The sequence below is a fragment of the Lissotriton helveticus genome, chromosome 11, assembly GCF_964261635.1.
Source record: "Lissotriton helveticus chromosome 11, aLisHel1.1, whole genome shotgun sequence".
NCBI classification, from domain to species: Eukaryota; Metazoa; Chordata; class Amphibia; order Caudata; family Salamandridae; genus Lissotriton; species Lissotriton helveticus.
In genome coordinates, this window is record NC_136072.1 from 467,188,423 (window position 1) to 467,208,250 (window position 19,828).

General features: G+C 45.2%; 1 protein-coding gene and 1 long non-coding RNA gene across 7 annotated transcripts in view; one reads left to right on the top strand and one right to left on the bottom strand.

The window, feature by feature from the left end:
• The window catches only part of DGKD (diacylglycerol kinase delta), a 977,235-nt gene that overhangs the window by 875,265 nt on the left and 82,142 nt on the right, over positions 1-19,828 (top strand). For 5 of the 6 annotated variants that reach the window (XM_078666032.1, XM_078666033.1, XM_078666031.1 and 2 more), the window contains 2 exons: positions 5,314-5,433; positions 6,889-7,006. In XM_078666032.1, the coding sequence (XP_078522158.1) occupies positions 5,314-5,433; positions 6,889-7,006 (238 nt within the window). The remainder of the gene's footprint in view (positions 1-5,313; positions 5,434-6,888; positions 7,007-19,828) is intronic. The other variant, XM_078666034.1, reaches the window with a different exon arrangement.
• The window catches only part of LOC144791361 (uncharacterized), a 113,363-nt gene continuing 109,705 nt past the window's right edge, over positions 16,171-19,828 (bottom strand). The window contains exon 3 of the long non-coding RNA XR_013602368.1: positions 16,171-17,092. This is a non-coding gene — a long non-coding RNA (uncharacterized LOC144791361). The remainder of the gene's footprint in view (positions 17,093-19,828) is intronic.

Here is a 19,828-nt window from a genome sequence, read left to right on the forward strand (position 1 = left end):
TCCCCTGAAGCTACAGCCCCTGCAACTTCATGAGCCAAAACTGTGACAAGATAAAACACATATCTCTCCATCAAGTGCATTAACCACCATTATTGTCCCATGAAAATCTCATTAATACAATGATCTCTGGAGCAGGTGTCTAAACCCTTGTGTGCAGATAGGGGCATCCTTTGTCTCTGCGTCTAGTCCGTCCCACTACAGATGTGGCGTTTGGGATTCTACATCTCGCCACATCTGGGCACTAAAGTCAGTTCCTTTCTTTCTGCACCTTTCCATGCAGACCCAAAGTTGCTACTCTGAGTCTGTCAGACTCAAAAAATATTTCCAGTGTGTGAAAGCCATGTCCCCTCCTACAAATAACTAGATTTATACTGTGTAAGGATTGCAATAAGCAGATATCGGTGACAGACCGACACTAGGTTTATGTCTGAGCTCCAAGCACAGTTTGGCGTCATGTGATAAGAGCACCAAGACTAACCACCAATGTGTAGCCAAGCTGTACATTGCAGAACATCCACAGAATTTGAAAAAGGCCCCAGTCGATGCTGAGAGCACGGGCCTGCTACACGGGGCATTTCCGTGATGGGTCATTCTCAAAATCAAGATCATCAGGTAAGTCCAAATAGAGGAACAAATATAAGAAGTGAAAGGAGTCTGACGGCTCTCCCTTGTCCCACCATTCCCAACACGCAGAGTTGCAGATGCCCTGGGCACCAAGAGGCAGCGAAATCAGCCCCCAACGTCAGAACTGTCTGTCATAGACCCCCAAATGGTCTTACTGTGGTGTCTGAAACGAGACCACGACTCTTAAGACCTGCGCAGATTGCAGGCCTATGAATCCGAATACCATCTGTGAGTGGGCCATGAAGCTTCTGGCTGTTCGTCATGCAATTCCGCACCACTCCAGGTCCTGTTCGTGAGGGATGTACCAGGAATGCTCTCAGTTACTTGTGTTGTCATTTTTATGCTATCAGACTTCTTCAGGGAAGTCACTCAAGAAGTCTAAGCGTTCTTCGACTTCTCTGCTCTAGTCTCTCATACATTGGACGAAGTGTGGGAACAATGCCACAAGTCTAGGCCATGCTCCCAGGTCGTCCCTTTGGAGGTTGTGCCTTACACTGAGTGTGCGTCGCGCTGCCCTGAATTTCCCCGAGCCAGAGGTACACTCGTTCAACTTCAAGGATTTTATGGAGCCATGAGCCACATTTTTGGGTGAACTGAGCTCTCTGGAGTGCCTTCATGCCCCATGGCTTCCGGGGGTCTCTGACTAGGGCTCCACCTGTAGATTAAACCTTGGTTAGGATCCGTTGTTAGATCTGGATCCATACTGGATGCAGCTTCACAACCTCCTCCGAAGACCGTTTTAGTGGCGCTATCAATCCCATCATGATTCCTGATACAGAGCTAGACCAGTGTTGGCCAACGCAGGCTCTGGCACTGAGCAGGCACATGGCTTTAATTGGAGATGGAGCTCCATGGCCTACGACACCTTGTAGGAGGTCCTGACAGACGTCAGAGGTCAGGACACCTCACCAGACTTTGGCCTTCTCTGTCCTCCCACAGTGGCTCTGGAGGAAGGGCCTTCCTTTGTGATGGTGGTCCAGAGAGCAGCTAATGTCATGGACCTTCAGCTGCCCACAGTTGAGGTCAAGATCAATGGGCCTCATTATGAATTTGATGCTCCGATGGACCACCAAATCCTCGGTGGCGGTGCGGCTACCGCCGCATCGTTGGTCGGACCGCCCTACTACAAGTAGGCTGGTTGGACTGCCATTGGACCATGGCTGCCGCCAGGGTTCCACGATCCCTACCAGTCTTGCAGCGGTCTGAGGCCTCTCATATGCTGGTGGCGCTGCTGCGGCACCACCAAGAATATTTGGAGTTTCCTCACTGCCACAGTTTTCATGGCAGTGAGCCCGCCATGAAAACTGTGTCGGTGAGGACACAAAGGGGGCCCTACAGCCCCCCCTGTTGCCTCTGCGCCATGGGATGCATGCAGAGGGGCACATGGTGTATACCCCCCTGTATGCATGCACACCCAGTTCCCACAGGGCATGGACTTGACAGTCCATGCCCTGCAGGAACTTGCAATGGCATTCCCATTACTTTGCCTTGCTAAGGCTTCCGTATGAGCCTTACCACTGCCACACTGCCAAAGTCATAATAAGGCCCCAGTGAGAGTCTTGACAGAGGCGCTTCAGCCTAGGGTGTCCCCATCAAGACCCTTACTCCCTTTTAATGAAGCCCTCACTGATGTCCTGCTCGGGGCCTGGGACAAGCCCACACAGTCACTTTTGTGCACACGTATGTCTACCGCTCCATCACCCCATGCTCAGAGACCCGGCCTTCCTTACCCAACATCCCACCCTTACGAGGCTGGCTCAGCCTCCAAGATAAATCCCATATGTACACTACCACACCACCGGATAGGGAATCCAAAAGGCTGGATACCTTTTGAAAGAGGATTTTACACTTTTACCAGCCTGGCACTGTAGTCGCTAAACACTACATGCTCATTTGGTCGTTATACCCATACTGTGTAGGATACAGTTGTGCAAGTGCTGCCTATAGTCTTGGAGTAGGCTAGAACCATACTCTCTCGAGCTATTGCTGATGAGAGAGGTGCGGCAAAGTACACGATCATCAGATGCAGATTGAAGACAGCCGTTGGGCAGAGCCATTGCTGCCACGGTGGTGCACCATCATCAAGCCTGACTGAAAACAACTGGCTGTTTGGGCAATGTCCAGGCAACTCCTAAAGATACGCCCTTTGATCAGCTTTGTCCTTTCCACCCTAGCCACCAATGCTTCTAGGCATCTCAGTCCTTTTTATTGCTGCAGACGTGCCTCCCACAAGCCTCGTAGAAACCAGGGCTAGAGAGGGGGACCAATCAGACCCCTGCACCCACCACACCCCCATCAGCCTCAGCGTCAAAGTCTCTTTAGTTTGACCTCATACTATCATGCACCCGGTTGGTGGCAGGATTTCGTACCATGTGTTCAATGTTGGGAGATTACTTTGAGCAAATGGGTGCTCCAGAATGTCCAGCAGACCCAGTCACTGTTGCTGCCGTCCTCCGATTGGCTGATGAAGAACCACCTTTACGTTTTGTGACAGAAAGTATTGGCTCTCCAGGCCAAAGGAGCCATTGAGATAGTGCTGGCATTAGAAGTTGGTGTGGTTGCTATTTCTGCTACTTTATGGTGCCGAAGAAGGATGGAGGACTCCATCATATCCTAAATTTACACCCTCTAAATTCTTTCCTGAAAAAGGAAAAGTTCAAAATGCTCCCTTTGGCTCAAGTACCGTCTGCACTTGACCCTAGAGACTGGGTGGTAGCGTTGGACTTGCAGGATGCCTACTTTCATATTCTCGGCCTGCCTACTTTACATTACATGTGGCTCATGGTAGGCCAAGAGCATTATCAGTTTACTCACCTCCTCTTTGATCTTACTACCGCCCCAGGCATTCACCAAGCTTATGGCGTGGTTGCAGCGCATCTGCCGGAGATCAAGGGTGCCAGACTTCTCCTACCTCAACAACTGGCTGTTGAAGGTGGAATCGCCTCAGGCAGTTGTCTCCCGTTGCCAGACCATGGCGGCCCCTCTACGGTGGACCTGCTGCATTCACTGAGGTTCGCTATTAACGTGCAGAAGTCACACCTGAGTCCCTCTCAGACGCTCAATTCATCTGAGCTATCCATGGATACAGTATAGTTTCAGGCTTATCCTCCAAAACAGCAAACCCAGGATATTCAAGCCATGATTCCAATGTTTCAGTCTCTATCCTGGATTTCGGTGAGACTGACGCTGAGGCTGCTGAGTCTTATGGCCTTCTGCATCATGCTGGAAAAACAAACTTGTTGGCACATGCATGCTCTGCAGTGGCATCTGAAGTCCCAATGGGCACTGCATCAGGGGATTCTCTCTGAGCTGGTCGACATATAGGGGGAACTGCAAATCAGGTGCAGTAGTGGCTCACGAACAGCGATTGGATCAGCAGTACACTACTTTCCCTTCCCCATCCAGAACTTACACTTGTGAGAGATGTGCTACCTCTGGGTTGGGGTGGCCATCTGGGAGAGGTGGAGATCAGAGGACACTCATCTCCGACAGAATTTCCGCTCCACATAAACCTTTTGGGACTGAGAGCTGTTTGCCTGGCATTGAATACCTTTATTCTAGCCATCAAGGGAAGACTGCTTCAGGTGTTTACAAACAACACCATCATCATGTGGCATTACAACAAGCAGGACAGGGTGGAGTTGTGGATCCTATGTCTATGCTTTGCGTCTCTGGACATGGCTGGAACGTCAGAGCATTTTCCTGGTAGTTCAGCAACTGGTGGGCTCTCTGAACGCCATAGCAGACTAACTCTGCAGTCGATGCCTCGCAAATCACATATGGTGTTTCCATTCAGAGGTGGTGCAAGGTCTCTTAAGAGATTGGAGAGAACCTTGGTTAGATCTATTTGCCACTGCACAGTGTCAGTACTATTGCGTGCTGTTCAAAGGCAGCTCTTGCTGGGAGACGCATTCTGTCTCGAATGGAGTTCAGTACTCCTGTTCACCTTTCCACTGACACCACTGCTGGCCAATGTTCTTAAGAAGATCTGGACCAACCGGTTTCCAAGTTATCTTAGTGGCTCTGGATTGGGTCAGGAGAGTCTGGTATCCTTCATTCTCCAGTATTGGTGTGTCTTTCATAGATTCACATGCTTGAATATTCCCCGTCGCCGAATGAGAGTCCCACGGTACATAACATAGGTATGTAGTAATAACATAAATATCTATGCATAAAATAAAGGAAACACCATAGAGTTTTTATAGCTAGACAATTTGTCACTTCTATGATGTATCATAGTCATTATGTTGGTCCAAATTCCGGCCAATCAGGCGTCAGCACCCTCTTAGAATGTTCTCCCCAGAGGCTCAGGCCCTCAGATTTTCATAGCACAAGAGTGATATAGAGCCAAGCGAAGAAGAGAACCTCTGAGGGGAGGAGGGTGGGTCGCATGTGAATCTTTGTTATTAAATTCCATACATGCAACCATTTGGAAACCAGATAGGAAGAAATGCTCCAAGGATACACCAACATATTGATCAGTAGAGAAAAGGGGATAAAAAAGTAATTTGTACAAAACTGATGAAAAGTTAGTAGCTGTTCACTCTTTTCTAGAGCCTGTCATTTATGTGCTCTGGTGCTTTCTGTTGCTCACACTTCAGTAACATAATCCCCAGGCACCGGTCTTTCAGCAGTCATTCACACTCCTTTGTTACTGCCTCACAGCAGTGTGTTCTTTTCTTTCTGCAGGAGCTGGATCCTCCCCAGAAAGAGCAGCTTGCAACGTCTCTCAAAAACATGGACCTGGAAATGAGAAAAGTGTCTGAAATCCCCTGGCTCTGGAATCTCATGGAACCTGGTGATGACGAGGTGAAGACCTAGAATAAGAAGTACAGCTACTACTACTTGGGAGATACTGTGTGTAACCAGACCCATCATGTCCTTTTTAAGGGCACTTAACCATGTGACAGATTTGTACTTACCTTATGCCGAGACAGCTATGGTGCTGCCTACATTATTCATTATGGCCATTCCAGTGTATTGTTCTGCAGAGAACAGCAGAGCCAATCTGTGCTATAAACCAAGGGATCTTAATACCCCTTTTTGAAAGTTATTGTGAAAAGTCATATGTAACATTTGATGTGTTAAATCAGATTACCTTGAGTATTCGCCATTTCTGAATGCACCCTCAGGATCCAGCTCTTAACTGTGTGGTTGACCACTGAGATACAGTTCTACCCAGTAATGGTATCTGCAGGGACATGAAGTAATTGCCGGATTACCAGGTTGCTCTTAACTAGGGCCTATGTGTAGTGTAAATAGGTAAATAGTCGGACTGAGCTATTCCATTATCTAACAAAAATTTGATCTGCACTCATAATCTGGATATGGTCTAACTATTCCTTTCAAACAGGCAGCCTGAAATTGTACACTTTCTTGCATGGCAGCTTTAAACACCTGCACATTCCTGTGCTACAAAGTTGGCCTTGAGTTTCAGATGATTCTGTAGAGAATTCTAACAGGTCTGCTTGACAACTCTCTAGACAGTCTGATTATCAGAGAGCACATGCTCAGTAATTGTTTTCCGGGGTTACGGCAACACCTGTTTGAGTGTGGGCTCTCTGATCCCAGGGAGCTTGCACGGGAGGCAGACCTCTGGGTAAGTGCCAGAGGATCTGAAGAAGCATTGGGGAGTGATCTTGAAGGAAGGGGCTCAAGGACTCGTTCAGTTCCCTGTAGATTTCACCTTCCTTACTCATGCACTCTCCCTCCTCATGCAGCTTATAACTCTGCGACCTCTCTGACTATGATCTTGCACTCAGACTTCTGCAAATTATAAACCAGCTCTTATACCTCTCTTCCAATAGCAGGGCAGCACTCACACATTTTCCTGCAGGCCTTTGCTCTGCAACTCAACGCATTGGTATAGAGTGCAGTCTTGTGCACTCGTAATACTTGCATACCTTTGGCCTCTACTCTTTGGCCTTTGCAGAAAGTCAGCCTACATTTCTTCACCTATCTACCAGTCATAATCCTCCTCTCCAAGAATGCAGTCACATCTCTCTACAAACTGTCGGTTTGCATTCTCATGTTACCTTCCTGCTGTCAGCTTCATGACTCAGGCCACCATACCTGCTTACATATAGATAGTTTTGTACTTTCTCACAGACTACCCATCTTGCGACAGTAACAATACTATAATTCACACATAACTATAGGCAGTCAAAAAGACACATCATCTGCTACACCACTTTGGCGGATGTGGTTCACTGGGAAAACTCCTTGCTCCTCCGTGTATTGACATTTCTCTGTCCTGTTTTGCAGAACCGGCTGTCAGATTTTTCAAAACGCAGTCGAAGTGGAAAATTCCGGCTGGTCAACAAGTTTAAAAAGGAGAAAAACAGCAAGAACAAGGAGACCCAAAGTAACTTAGAGCATCCGGGTATCAACAGCCCATTTGGGCATTCATCTATTCATGACTTATGTTTCTTTGGACACTATCTCCGTAATATTACATGTTATTCTGCTCTTACTACACAACGCAGCTACAACAGCTGTCACTCCATACTGCTCTTTCTATAGTAGCTGTGTCTGTAATTCTGTTACTCTGCACTTCTTACAGATACTGTCTCTGACACCTTTGTACTGCTCTCCCAAAAACCTTGTGGTGTATTTTGTATTTCAAACTGCCTTACCTACAACAGATGTCTCCTTACCACACTACATCACAAATTTGCAAAAGCTTTCTCTTTACCCTTTATTGCTTTACTTCCCACATTTCAATACAGTTGTTCATTTTATTCATCAGCTTTGTCATCCCTCTCTCTGACAATTGGTCCCATTTTTGCATTGCTCTTCTTCAGGCAGTGTCTTTTCTCTTTTGCCTCACCTTCTCTGTCAGATGTCTCGGACTTCTTTCTAACACATATGTAGTGTTCTGTTGATGTGACATGTTATGTTGTTGCATGAGGGGTGGAGGCAGGGCATTGTTCAGCTTAATGTTATTGGTCATAGTTCATTTGCTCAAAGCCTGCTGACCTGTCTGTCTCCCAAATGTATTGATTTTGATTCCTCCATCACTTGCTTTTCTCCCTGTGTCTGCCAGTCACTTGCCTATTGCTATGGATTCCACATGTTTGAGAGGCTGCTATGGTGAGGGTGACAATGAGACCTTTGTTGCAATAAATAATTTGCCGCAACAACTTCAGGTACTCCTAGAATAGTGCTTAATTTGAGCCAGTGGTTACTTAATTCTCAGCACCAGCACTTACAACAGTCCACCACATGGTGTCGATGTTTTGTCTGATTTTGTAGTGTTTAATAATTTAATATATGACTATCTACTGCCCAGGACATTCTTATAGCTTTGGGTGACCTTGAATACTCCTAATTGTGGCAGCACTTTTAGAAGAGTGATGGTTAGTAGTTTTGTGGGCACTGGCTGGGGCAATGGATTATGCAAGCTGCAGTGGCATCATGAGAAGTGGCCTGGCACTGACTTTTTAACAAAGTAGTTTAAACTAAAGGGGTTACGTCCATTAAGGGGGCCTGGTGGGACGTCTAATAATTTTTTTCATAAAGAGATACCTGGCCACAAATTTCAGTACTGCTACTTAATTCTGCAGATTTAAAATACAACGCCATGAGTCATTGCACTATACTTTCATGATTGTATTGGTTCAACTTGATTTAAAACAACAATTCGTCATTCTAGGTGCATTGGTGGAATACACATTTCATTCAATGTAATATACATTTCAAAAAGTATGTGAAGAACATTATAACAAAAACATTTTTCGAAAAATTCATTAAAAAAAAACACATTATGATCACATCATGTAATTACACCAGTCGAAAATTCAATGGTTGCCTGCCAGCCTTCAGACTATTCTCTTATTGCAGTTTTATATAACGCTATGACAGGCAGACGGCGGGGAAAACTGTTTTTTGAAAAGAGTTTGCTCTCGGGGTATATTTTGTATTCTGACACCCTCACTAGAGTCCCATTCGATGTTGATCCCTCGCAGACAAACATGTACGCCGACGCGTTTCCAATCCCCTTTTGGCTTAAGGGATTATCATCAGGGCTTTGGACCACGGTGTAATCCTAGTAATTAACAAAATAATAAATAATGAGTAGCAAACTTTTTACCTCCTTCTCTCTCTACTTTTAAATGGGCAAACTAGGCACATTTTATGGGTACCTTATATCTTGTCGCGTGGTTCTCTTATTAGTCCGTCTTCTGTACATGGACACAATCAAATTTATTGTATAATTATGGGTGTTACAAGTCTGACTGTACTGGCTAGTCTTTACTCAGTCGTATTTTATTATTTTTTATTTGGAAATAACTTACTGGAGTCTTCACACATCTATTTCGATGACTCCCCACTCGTATTCGTGTTTTTAAACAGTCAGCATAGAATGGTTTTGGGCGCTTTAAATTCACCCTAAAAAACAAATTAATTCGGTCGTTTTAACCAAACTGAGTCACTCACTGTTAACGACATTAGGCGAGCTCTCAGTGGCATCTCTCTTACTTGTGGGAAAGATTCCTCTTCAGAAAAGGCAATTACGTCCTCGTCGACATTTGGGGCATCATTACTTCCTAATGCAACCAAAAAGAGGACATTTTTTAGTCTCTAGTTTCCACTCCACATTTCACACTGTAAACGCTTAATCGTTCCGCAGACGTAATTTCCTTTTCTGAAGAGGAATCTTTCCCACAAGTAAGAGAGATGCCTCTGAGAGCTCGCTTAATGTCGTTAACAGTCAGTGACTCCGTTTGGTTAAAACGACCAAATTAATTTGTTTTTTAGGGTGAATTTAAAGCGCCCAAAACCATTCTATGCAGACTGTGTTTAAAAACACGAATGAGTGGGGAGTCATCGAAATAGATGCGTGAAGTCTCCAGTAAGTTATTTCCTTATAAAAAATAATAAAATACGACTGAGTAAAGACTAGCCAGTACAGTCAGACTTGTAACACCCATACTTATACAATAAATTTGATTGTGTCCAGGTACAGAAGACGGACTAGTAAGAGAACCACACGGCAAGATATAAGGTACCCATAAAATGTGCTTAGTTTGCCCATTTAAAAGTAGAGAGAGAAGGAGGTAAAAAGTTTGCTACTCATTATTTATTATTTTGTTAATTACTAGGATTACACCGTGGTCCAAAGCCCTGATGATAATCCCTTAAACCAAAAGGGGATTGGAAACGCGTTGGCGTACATGTTTGTCTGCGAGGGATCAACATCGAATGGGACTCTAGTGAGGGTGTCAGAATACAAAATATACCCCGAGAGCAAACTCTTTTCAAAAAACATTTTCCCCGCCATCTGCCTGTCATAGCATTATATAAAACTGCAATAAGAGAATAGTCTTAAGGCTGGCAGGCAACTATTGAATTTTCGACTGGTGTAATTACATGATGTGATCATAATGTGTTTTTTTTAATGAATTTTTTCGAAAAATGTTTTTGTTATAATGTTCTTCACATAATTTTTGAAATGTATATTACATTGAATGAAATGTGTATTCCTCCAATGCACCTAGAATGACGAATTGTTGTTTTAAATCAAGTTGAACTAATACAATCATGAAAGTATAGTGCAATGACTCATGGCGTTGTATTTTGAATCTGCAGAATTAAGTAGCAGTACTGAAATTGGTGGCCAGGTATCTCTTTATGAAAAAGAAAAAAAAAGCTTTTAACAAAGTAAGCACTGTCCTGGGCTTAAAGTTTATATTTTATGTGAAGGTGGTCACGGTGTGATCAGTTTTCTGTCATTCATCAGTAGATTCTGGGCCTTGATTACTGGTAGCTTCCTGCAAAGCTGGTTCTCTCTCTCAAAGCAGGTATCGTAATTGGTTGTTTTCGACAGAGAAATCATTGTTTTTTTTTTTTATCTCTGCTCAGTTCTTGTTAATGTGCTTTTTTCCATCTTTTAGTCCATTACTAATATTTTTGAACACTGAACATGTTCAGGATCCAGGACCAGTTTACTATATAAAACTCGTCTTTAATGCATATCAATTTAGTTTTTTAGAGTAGGCCAATTAAATATTTGAACAGAATCATTTAGAGATAACTACCTCTGAATCCATTTTACATTTCATTTTTAAAAATGAAAAAAAGTAAAATCGAGAATGTAGACAGTACCTGGTGACATTTGAGCTGAAGGAACATTCGTTGACAGACTACCCGAGCACAAAAGACAATACTTCATGGAAGTTGTCCATAAAGGCATTCTTTATTTGTGCAAAACACACAAAAAACCCTTGGGTCTAAGCTAACAAACCGGAAGGGTCAGCACAACCAGAGATATTCTCTTGAGCCCTTGGGGGAGTCCCTTTATTAGGACAAAATCCCTCACCCACCATAGGTGGCATCCTTCATCATTGGGATTCTACTTGTGACAGGAAAACCTGGTCCCGCCACAGGCTACAACCCTCTCACTGAGAGGGAGGATCTCAGGGATGTTCTGTTCCTAACATTAGGATATACTAAATCCAACAATGAGAAGAAATGAGTCAGGTTAGGTAGAGGGTGCAGCGCAAAATAATATAAACCGTGAGGAGGACTGTAGTTAAAACTAGCTACCAGGTACGAAATTTAACTTTATTAACTCGTCCTGGGGCCAGGATTAAAAACAGAGCACCAGCAGGGGTAACTTATGCCTGCGAGTAGTTGGCGAAAACTGGTCTACATGTTGCAGCCTATAGACCCAAGAAGGTGTTGCGGCTTTCGTCAGGACCTAGGACTGCTACTGCAATTTTTAATACCTTCTGTATAGTTATTAGTGTGAACAAACAATGAAAAGAAAAGAAGGGAAGGTTATACACCACCAGTGATCCTTATTATTGCGTTGGTAATTCACTAGTTATACCTACATGGAAAACATAACAACAAAATAATTCATTAGAACATATATCTCTGGACATGTCTAGTACTTATTGTTTAAAGAATCAGGTGCTGAACAATTATATTGTCAACCGCGTACTCATTCAGTGATTAGTGTTAAAGAAATGTGTGTGTGTATATATATGTATGTGTATATATATATATATATATATATATATATATATATATATATATATATATATATATATATATATATATATGCAATTAATGTTCTCACCTGTACTTAACGGATAGAAGGCCTCACCTTAACCTGACATGCAGCCCGGGGATGGGGTCACCGCTCTAAAAGAGTTATGTGTAAAACAATGAACGTCAGCTTGGACTCATGCAAACACATAATCTGTAATTTCGTAGAGTAATCATCACAAACACACACCAAGACATAAGTATGATTACAAACTGTGATGCACCTCAAGTAACAACATGTTGCTTCAGATGATATGTCATTGTGCACAAAACAGTATGGTTAACATGGGGCAGTGTCTGGGACAGAATGAACATGTCAGTGCTATCCGACGGACAGGACGCAAGTAAGCAATGTCCCATTTAACTACGCCCAGCATTAGTGGAAAAGTTTGTTCAAGCAGCAATGTGGACCTGACTGCCTCAGGACGAAAAAGGACACATCCGTTACAAATATGTGGCACCAACTATCGTGTCCAATCTAAGAGTGAAGCAAGCACCCTCTAATGTACCAAAGGATATAGAAATGGAGAGTCTGCATAGCAGGAATGTTATGCCATTGGTGAAACACTCATACATGGCATGTCTTTATTAAGTACAACAGTTGGGTACCAGTGAAACAAACAATAGAAAGAATGCCAGTGAAACAAAATGCACAAAAGGCGTGTCTGATGGCAATACAATTAGGACGGGAAGCAAACTTTAAAGCTGATTAAATCTTTGAAATTAACAACCTCTCAATGTGTTTATTTGTGGCCAGCAGCTCTGAAGTCAGAAGCACAGACAAAAATTACAAATCTGCCATTTATAGGTTGCAACATTTTCAGACTTGGTGCAGATAATGAAATGCAAACAAAATGAAGTTGGATGCTGACACTCTTGAGGTAGTGCTGAGAAAAAATTACAATTACACTATTATAGTTAAGGCGCGCTGTTTACACTCCTTTAAACTGATGTGCTTGATGCAAATAGGGGCAGTGTGCCTTTTAACAAATAATGTGCTGCCCTCAGAGCATCTGGGTCTACACTGGAATGGCGTTAGCGAGCAAATAAATAATGGATTTAACCCAGATCTGTGACTGGGGGTGAATGTATGATTTGCTCAGCATTCCGACCATCATCTGTTTGTTTTTGCATTTGTCGCCCTAAGTAGGAAGGGTATGCACAGACGTGGGTCCCGTGCTCACTATGCCACGGGAATCATGCGTGCCTGGTTGATGAGGGGTGATATCTCGAAACCAGTTCCAGTATGCTTGTTTCTGGTCCAGGGAGGACCTGGCAGTTGGGGCTGGACTGTTTCCATGAGGAACAGGGTCGAAACTGACTTGCATGTGGCTGGGTCTAAACTGGAATGGCATGGTGAGCAAAGAAATTATGCATTTAACCCACATCTGTGACTGGGGGGAGTGCTTGATTTGTTCAGCATTTTATCTATAATTTGTTCTTTTTGCATTCTTACTCCAGCCTGGCATTGCAGTCTGTGAACACCCCATGCCTTTTGGGCTGTTACTCCCATTCCCTTTGCAGGTGCTGTCTAAGGCCCCGGAGGAGGCCCCGGCCATACTCTCCCAAACTGTGGCTGATGAGAGATGCAGCTAAGTTCACAATCTGATATGGGCTGGATACAACCGACTCGCTAGGCAGAGCACTTTCTTCATCTGTTGCCTTACGGCACCACACCTAGCTGAGGACAACTGTCCAAGCTTTGCTTATTTAAATGCCCTTTGATGGCTCCCATCTCTTCTGAGACAAGGCAGACTCAGCGCTGGAGCGCCTCAAGGACAGCAGGGCTACGGCCAGGTCCTTGGGCCTTTCCATGGCCCCCTGTCAACCGCAGTCCTCCTTTTGTGACCACAGAATGGGCTTCCAACATAGTCTAGACCTGCCAAGCCACCATGGCATGCAAGGTTCCCAGCCCGTCCATAGCTGAGGAAGTGGTACCCATCGAGCCATTGGTTCAGGCAAGTAAAGGTCAGCCCAGTCTACTGCAGCCTCAAAACCTCTTTAGTTTGCCCTCCAACCATGATTGGTAACCAGTGGACAACAGGATATGCAATCACCTGCATCACTGGAGGCCAATAACATCAGACCCCTGGATTCTCCAGATTGTCCGAAGGGGCTACTCCGTCCCCTTTGTGACCACCCCTCCACCCATGCTACACTATTATGGCAGGCTGACCGAGAACCATCTCTCGTACTCCGGCAGGAAGAGGCCTCTCTTTTGGCCGAGGGAGCCATAGAGATGGTGCTGGCCTCAGAAGTATATTGTGGTTGCTATGACCGCTACTTTCTGGTACCCAAGAAGGACGGAGGTGTTAGTCCTATCCTAGACCTGGCCCTTTTGATCTCTTTCTAAAAAAAAACTCTTGAGAAATTCAAATGCTCACACTCGCTCAAGTACTGTCTTCCGCAGACCTGGAAGACTGGATGGTAGCATTGGACTTGCAGGACTCATACTTCCACATCCCTGTCCTGCCTGCACACAGCATTATCTGCGGTTCACGATAGGCCTCGAGCACTTTCAGTTCACTGTGCTCTTTTTTGGCCTTGCCAGTGCCCCTGGGGTTTTCACTAAGATGATGGTTGCAGCTCATCTGCGGAGATCAGGGGTGACAGTCTTCTATCTCGCCGACTAGCTGTTGAAGGCAGGCTCGTCCCAGGTAGTCGTTTCCCACCTCCTGAATGCAGCGGACCTACTGCACTCACTGGGGTTCATTATCAATGTGCCAAAGTCACATCTGACTCCCTCTCATATGCTCCCTTTCATCTGAGCTGTTCAGGAAATGATGCAGTTTCGGGCCTATCCTTCCAGGCGACGAGTCCTGGATATTCAGGCTATTATACTGTTATTATATTATACTATTATATCAGGCTATTATACTATTATATAGCTTCTATCCTGGAATTTGGTGATACTGACTCTAAGTGGAGAAGTGTGGCTCACTGGTTAGAGGAGGCAGACCTGGAAGCAGAGGTCAGCCCGGGACCAGGGTTCAATTCCCGGCTCGGCGGGGTCTTGAGTCCTAAAATGTCCATGGACTCGACAATTCTCGCTCCAGTGCCTACTCGATTCACGGGTTCACACTCTGCTACTCTGGGCAATAGCTTGCTTAATCTCCACAACGGCCCCTCGCGGCGGGATGCCTGGCTTTCACCTTGCGGATACCCTGCCGGGGTTATCTCACAGGGGAATACCAGGACGGGTTCCCTAAGCAAGCGCTTAGAAACCGCTCGGTGATTTGCGCTATATAAATTCCTGTACATTTACATTTACATTTACAAGGCTGCTGGGCCTCATGGTCTCCTGCATCCTGCTTGTGACGCATACCCTCTAGCATATGTGGGCTCCGCATTTGTTCCTAACGTTCCAGTGGGCGCAGCATCGGGGGAAATCTCTCCTACATGGCCCAGATCTGGAAGAGAACCGCAAAGATCTGCAGTGGTTGTTAACAAACCGCAATTGGGTCAGCAGCAGACTTCTCTCCCTTCCCCATCTAGATCTGACAATGGTGACAGATACACCACTCCTGGGATGTGGCAGCTATCTGGGAGGGATGGAGATCAGAGCTTCTGGTGTCCTGAGGAATCTGGACTCCATATCAACCTATTGGAGGTTTGGGCGATCCAGGGGTCATTAAAAGCTATTCTGCTCTCAATCAAGGTAAGGCTGGTGCAGGTGTTCACGGACAACACCACCGCCATTTGGTATTGCAGCAAGCAGAGCAGGGTGGGGTTGTGGACCCTCTTTCAAAAGCCCTGCATCTTTAAACATGGCTAGAACGTCAGAGCTTTCCTTGGTGGTTCAGCACCTGGCAGACACTGTGAACTCCAGGGCAGATGAACTCCGCCGAAGATGCCTAGAAGATAACAAATTGAGTCTCCTTCTGGAGGTGGTGCAAGGTATCTTTCAGCTGTGGGGAAAGCCTTGGTTAGTTCTGTTCGCCACCATCAAGAACGCACAATGTCAGCAGTTCTGCACGCTGGAGTTTTCAAGGCAGCTGTCGCTCAGAGGCGCTTTTTGTCTCGAGTGGAACTTAGACATCCTCTACGCTTTTCCTCCGATGCCTCTTTGGCAGGATCTTCTGTTGCAGCAGCAGGGGAGGGTTACCCACCCGAACCTGTCAACGCTCCGCCTTCATGCGTGGAGAGTGAAAAGCGAACGTTGACAGCTTTCAGCCTTCTGCCCAAAGTCTGCACTGTTATCGTAGGAGCATAATGCCAAGACTGTATACGCCTGTCGTTGGGGAAAGTTTGTTGGAGGTTGTGCAGATAAACAAGTCGACTTTGTTTTTGCTCCCCTCTCTTGGGTACGTCTCTTTATCCTTTCTCTTGCCCAGCAGGGCTCTTCTCAGAGCACCCTAAATTGCGGTCTTTTTGCCATTTCAGCCTTTCTTCAGTTGCCTGATCAGCCATCCGTGTTCAAATTCCCGTTGTAAATTGGTCCTTGAAAAGTTTGCAACTCTTTTCTACCTTCGCCCTTCATCATGCCTTCGTGGGATCTTGTCTTAACTGTTCTGATGTGCACTCCTTTTTAGCTATTGCACAATTGTTCTCTTATCTTGCTTTTCCTTCAGAACACCTGAGCAAGACTTCAAAACGTCAGGACACAATGTGAACACTCTTCAAAATAAGACTCTGACCAAAATAAAATGTAGACAAAGCTCAATACTTATAAAGAGGAATTTTAATTACAGCAAGTTCCCATAAATCAAATAGCATTAATGCATATGTAAAATGAATGCATATAGAAAATGTATAGACACTAGAACACATGCATGAAAAGATAAACTGTAAGCACACAAGAATGAGCAATTAGAACATGGAAATCTTCACCAGCTGTCTTGCTTTATCCTGCCAGCACGACTGAGGAACCCAGTGGCAGTCTTGTCAGGAGTCCTCAACTGGGAAAAGGTTTCTAGGTGATTCGTCAACCCCATAGAAGAGTTCCTGTCAAAACGCCAAGAGGACTCCATCTTAATATTCTTTACTAACACGAAGAGAGGCTTCTAGAAGCCCCACCTCCCTTCATCTGCACTGTAGGTGCTGGCTGTACTCTCTTCCTCGAGGTCACTCACCAGAGCTGGCCAGGCTCCGATGAGAGCCAAGGCAGAGTTCTTCACTTCCTCATCCTTGGGTTACACAGCCCCCACTGTCTGTTCTTGCAGCTTATCTCTCTCACTCGGTGAAGTGAAAAATATCATTTCTGTGCATGCACAAGTAACCCAGGCCTGCTTGCATTCGCAGAGGAAAGGCAGGGTCAGACAGACACAAGATGAAGCCATGAATTAAAGCAACATGGAGTCAATGGTCCCCACATGATCTCACAATGTAAATAAATGTCTGTAGCATTACACTCCACTCCTTGACTATTGACTAATAATAATCAGAATAACTCATGGGTATAAAAGTAACAACCCTAGGACAAAACAAAGATATAAGATTAGGCACACGTTTCAGACAGCAACAAATAGGAATCAAAATACAGATTATAATGAAAATGACACTTAAAATATAAGGAAGTTGCCCAAAATCAGGAAACCATTCAAATAAGCAATCCCAACACCCCTTGTCCATGTCTTGTTTTACATCCTTAACTAACTCATATAGTGCATTAAGATGCGAATGGATAGATGTGGAATGGTCAGATCAATTGAAACAGCACAAATCTAAATCTGCACAGCCGCAGTTATGATTTAAAAGCAAATATTTAATAGCAGCTCTATTTTGTAAAGTGGCTTTTCTTGTTCCATGAACATCCAATAGCAATTCAGCTAAGGCAGTAGAGGTTTCATTAATGTTTCTTATCATTTAATGTGCAACCTTGTTTATTATCCTAGTGTTATACACCGTTAACCCATAAACACCTAATATGGATGTAGCTAGAGTAATATATTCAGTTTCGGATAACAAGGTCATTTCAGAATCAAAGACTTTGACAATTGAAATGTGTCTCTAGCATAGCAAGAGCATAAAGCTGAATGCAAAGGAAAATCATAAGTTCTTTTCATGTTAAGGCACATAGTCTACCAGTTAGGTTTGCTGGAATATAGGTGTATGTCGTATTGCCACATGAAAAGAGGAATCCCTTGGGTATTTTAACATGCCTAAAGTGACTAGCAACATACACTATATACCTTCAAGACATATTGTTATTTACAGTGGTACACATATTATCGCTTCGTAACTGACACAAGGTACGTTGCTCTCTAAAGATATTACTTATAGAACCATCAAGCTATAGCTGCTGGCACTTGCCTATTTTAGCAGGATCACATGTAAGGTTAAAACAGGTGTCTCCATCAGAATTATTGAATATCTGAAAGAAACACGTAGTGATAGATTCCCTACCATAGAATTACCCCCAGGTGTCAGACTGGATCCGGAAAGTTTTCATCAGCAGTACCCCTTCGCGTCGGTAGGTGGTGTTGTGCTGCTCCGCGTCCGTCGTTGGCGTTGTGGTCACAGAGATGACATCGCGGCAACTACTTAGACACCGCCCTTGCGTGCTGATGTCAGGTCTTTCTTTTTCCACGCCAGCATGCACAGCTCCGGGAAGAGCAAATACCGCCAGTCACTTTTTTGCTGAGTTTTTTCGAGGCCTTTTGTCTCAATTCTTTTGAGTCGATTGAGTCCTGGTGTCGTAGGGATGCCCGGCTTCAAGAACTGTGGGGACTGTCACTGCATTATGTCGGTGACGGACCCACACCGAATGTGTCTCTACTGCCTGGGGCGCTACCACGACTCCAAGTCGTACCCCGACTGCCGGGCCATGGCGCCAAAGACTTTGCAGGAGTGGACCCAAAAGAGAATGTGCAATGTCATCAGTTCTGTGCGTTGGAATTTCCAAGGCGGCAATCGCTAGGTGACGAAAAGTTGCCGTCTACTGTACGCCTTTCCGCCTATACTACTTCTGCCCAAAGTGCTTAAGATCAAGCGCGACCAGGCCCAAGTCAGTCCTGTGGCTCCAGACTGGGCTCAAACAGTATGGTATCCCGAGCTACTCAGCATGGCCATTGATCCCCAGATCCGACTGCCTCTTCGGGAGGATCTTCTGTCGCAGCACCAGGAGATGGCCCTCCACCCAAACCTGTCCAGCCTCCACCTCCTTGCGTGGAGATTGGGCGGCCGCAGTTGAGGTCTTTTGACCTGCCTCCCGAATTTTGTAATGTAATCTTGGCGGCCAGACAGCCCTCCACTAAGACGGTATACTCCTGCAGGTGGAATACGTTTGTGGCATAGTGCACAGCAAAGGCTGTGGATCCCCTTTCTGCTCCTCTTTCAGAGGTCCTTCTATTCTTACTTTCTTTGGCCCAGCAGGGCTCTGCTCTGGTCACTATCAAGGGCTATCTCTCGGCCATTTCAGCCGTTTTACGGCTTCCAGATGAGCCTTCCCGTCTCAAGTCCCCTGTTGTAAGCAGATTCTTAAAAGGCATTACTCATCTTTTCCCTCCTGTTCCTTTCATAATGCCTCAGTGGGACTTAAATCTGGTTCTGACATATCTGACGTGTGCTTCCTTTGAGCCACTTCACGGCCCTCCTGTTCATCTTCTCACTGATTGCCATCACCTCTGGAAAGAAGAGTGGGTGAGATCCAGGCTCTTTCTTCTAAACCTCATTTTCTCTCTATCCATCCGGACAGAGTTGTTCTAAGGACTCGTCCATCTTTTCTGCCAAAGGTGGGCACTGCCTTTCACATCGGGCAGACCATCACTTTGCCCTCTTTCTTTCCACCTCCGCATCCCTCGAAAGAGGAATAGAGGCTCCACCGTCTGGACCCAAAACGTGCGCTCTCATTCTACCTGAACCACACTCAACAGTTCCGGGTGAATGACCAGCTCTTTGTTGGCTACGTGGGCGCCAAGAAATGTCGGGCCGTGCACAAGCGGACCATCTCTCAGTGGGTCATTCTGTGCCTAAAAGCTTGTTATTCTTTGGCTAAAAAGAAGCCTCCAATGGGGCTACGCGCCCATTCTACCAGGGCGGCGGCAGCCACTACTGCGTTGGGACGATTACTTCCTGGACAGCCAAGTCCGGAAAGACAGCTTCTTTGGCCATTCTGTTCTCCAGGACTTTCTGGCGTGATCTTGGTTCACAGACCCACCACCTGGGTTGGTATTGCTGGGGTATCTATTCTAAGGTAAGGAATCTATCT